At 34.1% G+C, this 3798-nt stretch overlaps 1 protein-coding gene across 1 annotated transcript in view; it reads right to left on the bottom strand.

Moving 5' to 3' along the window:
• Window positions 1-3111, bottom strand: part of LOTGIDRAFT_237270 (hypothetical protein) — a 5032-nt gene extending 1921 nt beyond the window's left edge. Inside the window, exons 1-7 of the mRNA XM_009046389.1 lie at window positions 3025-3111; window positions 1323-1541; window positions 1097-1147; window positions 945-995; window positions 793-843; window positions 641-691; window positions 375-539 (exon numbers count right to left, since the gene is read on the bottom strand). Coding sequence (XP_009044637.1) covers window positions 375-539; window positions 641-691; window positions 793-843; window positions 945-995; window positions 1097-1147; window positions 1323-1541; window positions 3025-3079 — 643 coding nt within the window. The 5' untranslated portion in view covers window positions 3080-3111. The remainder of the gene's footprint in view (window positions 1-374; window positions 540-640; window positions 692-792; window positions 844-944; window positions 996-1096; window positions 1148-1322; window positions 1542-3024) is intronic.
• Window positions 3112-3798: the final 687 nt, after the last annotated feature.

Here is a 3798-nt window from a genome sequence, read left to right as displayed (position 1 = left end):
ACCCACCTCCCCACCCACCCCATGAAGTCACTGCGTGTTTGTACCCCCTCGCTGGCGCTACCTCTGACAATGTTTTTGTGTTTTCAGTACTAATCAGCTAGTTTGCTTGCTCTATATATTTTATAAATGTCTTTCCTATTACAATGAAATGGTTTCATTACCGGATATGCTCAATTTTTCTGAACTTTAATATAGAGTTTATAAATTAAGTGATGCAAAATATTACTTATTGTGTTTTATAAAAAGACATCATCCTAGGTTGTAGTACAGGCCATACTCAAGAAAAAATATACTTGGATGCTCAATGCTATACGGAAATGTGTAACTTTCTGTGATCAGAATACTATTGATATTTCGGGGGGAATGTAACTTACCGAAGCAATAACGTTGATCGCTACCAAGCGTTCTCTTTAAATTATACACCATATAGTCCGTGCAGTTTTTAATCTGTATCGGATACTTGACTTTACAGCAGGATGAAAACATACTTAAACACCCTATTCTATCAACTATACCATCTTCTACTGTAGGATGGTTACCTATAGACAACATGATAAAACATACTTAAACATCCCATTCTATCAACTATACCATCTTCTACTATAGGATGGGCACCTATAGACAACATGATAAAACATACTTAAACATCCCATTCTATCAACTATACCATCTTCTACTGTAGGATGGATACCTATAGACAACATGATAAAACATACTTAAACATCCCATTCTATCAACTATACCATCTTCTACTGTAGGATGGATACCTATAGACAACATGATAAAACTTACTTAAACATCCCATTCTATCAACTATACCATCTTCTACTGTAGGATGGATACCTATAGACAACATGATAAAACATACTTAAACATCCCATTCTATCAACTATACCATATTCTACTGTAGGATGGGTACCTATAGACAATATGATAAAACATACTTAAACATCCCATTCTATCAACTTTACCATCTTCTACTGTAGGATGGTTACCTATAGACAACATGATAAAACATACTTAAACATCCCATTCTATCAACTATACCATCTTCTACTGTAGGATGGGTACCTATAGACAACATGATAAAACATACTTAAACACCCTATTCTATCAACTATACCATCTTCTACTGTAGAATGGGTACCTATAGACAACATGATAAAACATACTTAAACACCCCAACGTGAGAGTCACCCACCTCCCCATTTAAAATACATTGTTCCTTGTTCAGATGTGTAAGGCCTGATTCAAAAAACCTGATTGCACATCGTTACGTAATATTCTAATTTTATCAAAATAACAAAAGGAAATAGACCTACCATCTAACCAGACATTGCTGTGAGAGCCACAAAATCCACTAGGAACACACATAGTAGGCATAGTAAGATCATCTCCTGTTGACTCTAGCTGAACTCGTCTCCATCCTTCATCTATAAATCTATCATGGGAGTCGGAATAATACAGGTCACATTTAATACTTCGTCCACCATCATCATACAACATTCTGTAGTTGTTACATGGATCATCTTGTAATGAAACTGAAATACAAATATTTATATAGTAACAGTAACATTTGATCCAACTCTTTGAATGAAACTTAAATACAAGCGTTTATACACAAAGCCAATTTCTAACCTTTTCACGGAAGCCATGGAGACCTTTACATAATATATATAGATCCTGTTCATCTTAAAATTCCTGTCTACAATTAAGCTTCGAGGTATGTCATTCTCTCAGAAGGGGATAACTTTCGAAGATTTTTCAGTGAATATAGAATTGAATTATAATTTTAGATTATTTGTTACATGTTTTCACTGTGTGCTGTAAATAGCCTACATGTATTGTTCGTGTCGCTTAAAAAATTCATTTAAACCTCAGATTTAGATTGTGTTCTGAAAAAAAATGAGAGCATCAAAGAAAAAATAAAGATAATTTGGCAGGAATTTCAACGAGAGTCACATTTTACCAAAAGACGTTTCGGAAATATGATATGACACCAATAGCTAAATTACTCGGTGTATCGGAAGTTTTCTAAACTATTAGTAACTTTTAGTATCGCCCATCCGCATTTTAAATCTTTCATAGACGCCTTTTCGGCAGTGGTCTTATACGAACTTAAGTACATTATTTGAGGATGCAGGCCAAAGATATAACTCTAGACATGCCGTGCTGATGCTTGTAGTGTTCACGAATCCATGGATTGGTAACGCTCGAACAATATGGCTACCAACATTAAAATTATACAACATCCTTGTGCGGATCCTTCAGAGGTAAGGTTTCCGGTTTACCTGCAAAAGTGCATATTTACCACACTATCATATTTATGGCAGGACCATCGCGATGCCAGTGTCAAGAAAGGTCAATCGGTAACACTGTGTTTTCACTTTGAACAACCAAACGGAAATCAGTTTCTGAGACCTAACACTTCGGATAAAGTCGCCAGGTTCTTCGTAAACCTTTTACGTTGAATTAAATTTCTTGTGTCGAAAGAGACGTTTCAAATTGTCACCACTATAATATTATCGGCACTTGGATGTCAAAACAAAAATGCAAAACGCATTTATAACTGGATTGAAAATGAGGGGGTTGCCATGGAACATGTACAACATATGCGTAATAACGATACTGCCAACTAAAGAGCTAACAATCACGAAGATAAAAAAATGTCCTAGGTAGGAACTTGACTTAATTATGAATTTTTCTTGTATCAAGGAAAATATGAACACATTAAAAATTACACTAACAAACATTATCGACAACAAAAACTTTGGTTCAAATGATATAAGGTACAGATCTATCTTAGTAGACTATTTATGCAAGTTGACAAGATCGTCTAATGTGACGACAGGAATATTGAAATATTACCAGCAGTTCCATTTTAAGACCCGCTTCATCTTGTCAACATCTAATTGTTATCCGAATAATGTGCTACAAATCATACAATCTACCAATCGCATTTTAAATGTGTTCGGAGCACAATATCAATTCAATTTTGTAAGCATACAATAATAGACGGCCTACCTGTTAATGGTAACAGCATCACAATTAATATCAACCCCAGCATCTTGATCGACATTAATAATAACAACACGGACCACAAGAAATAACTTCTTTCATCGACCGATTGTTAGAACCTATTTACACTTTATTCAATAGTTATAAATCACGTGATATGCTACATGTTTACATCCTTATTGTGCAGGATATAAATTCGCATACAGCTTCCACGAAATCTTAGTAACCCAGGCGTTATTAATAGAACACTAAATAGAGAGGTATTAGAGATATATGCCTGTAATATAAATTCCCAACATGTTGTAGATTTATAACCAACCAAAAATACACACGAAAAAGATTTGCATGACAAGAGAAAACTTTAGGATTAACAATCGATGTACCTATTCGAACTTTATTCATTTGATTTTCAAATTATTCCCTTCGTTATCTAATTTAAAAGAACAGCCTCACAAACTCCTCGATTGATCAAGTATTTCTACAAGGACCTACAAGAGAAATTTCGTACTGTTTTTAAGAATGATCTAGCCATTGTCTACAAGAATCTAAATGATCTTCTTGTCCAGGGTAGATTGCCTTCTTTAAATTAACACCCACCTTTATTTAAAATATTTCTCTTTATTCTTTTTTCTCGACATGCCATTTTTCATAATATCCATCTGGTCATACTATTATTACCAAATATTTTCAAGAATTGATTTTGATTTTAATCTAAAGATTTGTCTCTTCTGCTAATTTCAGACTATCGACAGTTTAAAGTGTACAGAACATGGATTTACA

The sequence above is a fragment of the Lottia gigantea genome, assembly GCF_000327385.1.
Source record: "Lottia gigantea unplaced genomic scaffold LOTGIsca_100, whole genome shotgun sequence".
NCBI lineage: Eukaryota > Metazoa > Mollusca > Gastropoda > Lottiidae > Lottia > Lottia gigantea.
The sequence above is the reverse complement of the archived record's forward strand: the minus strand, read 5'-3'. Positions and strand labels throughout refer to the sequence as shown.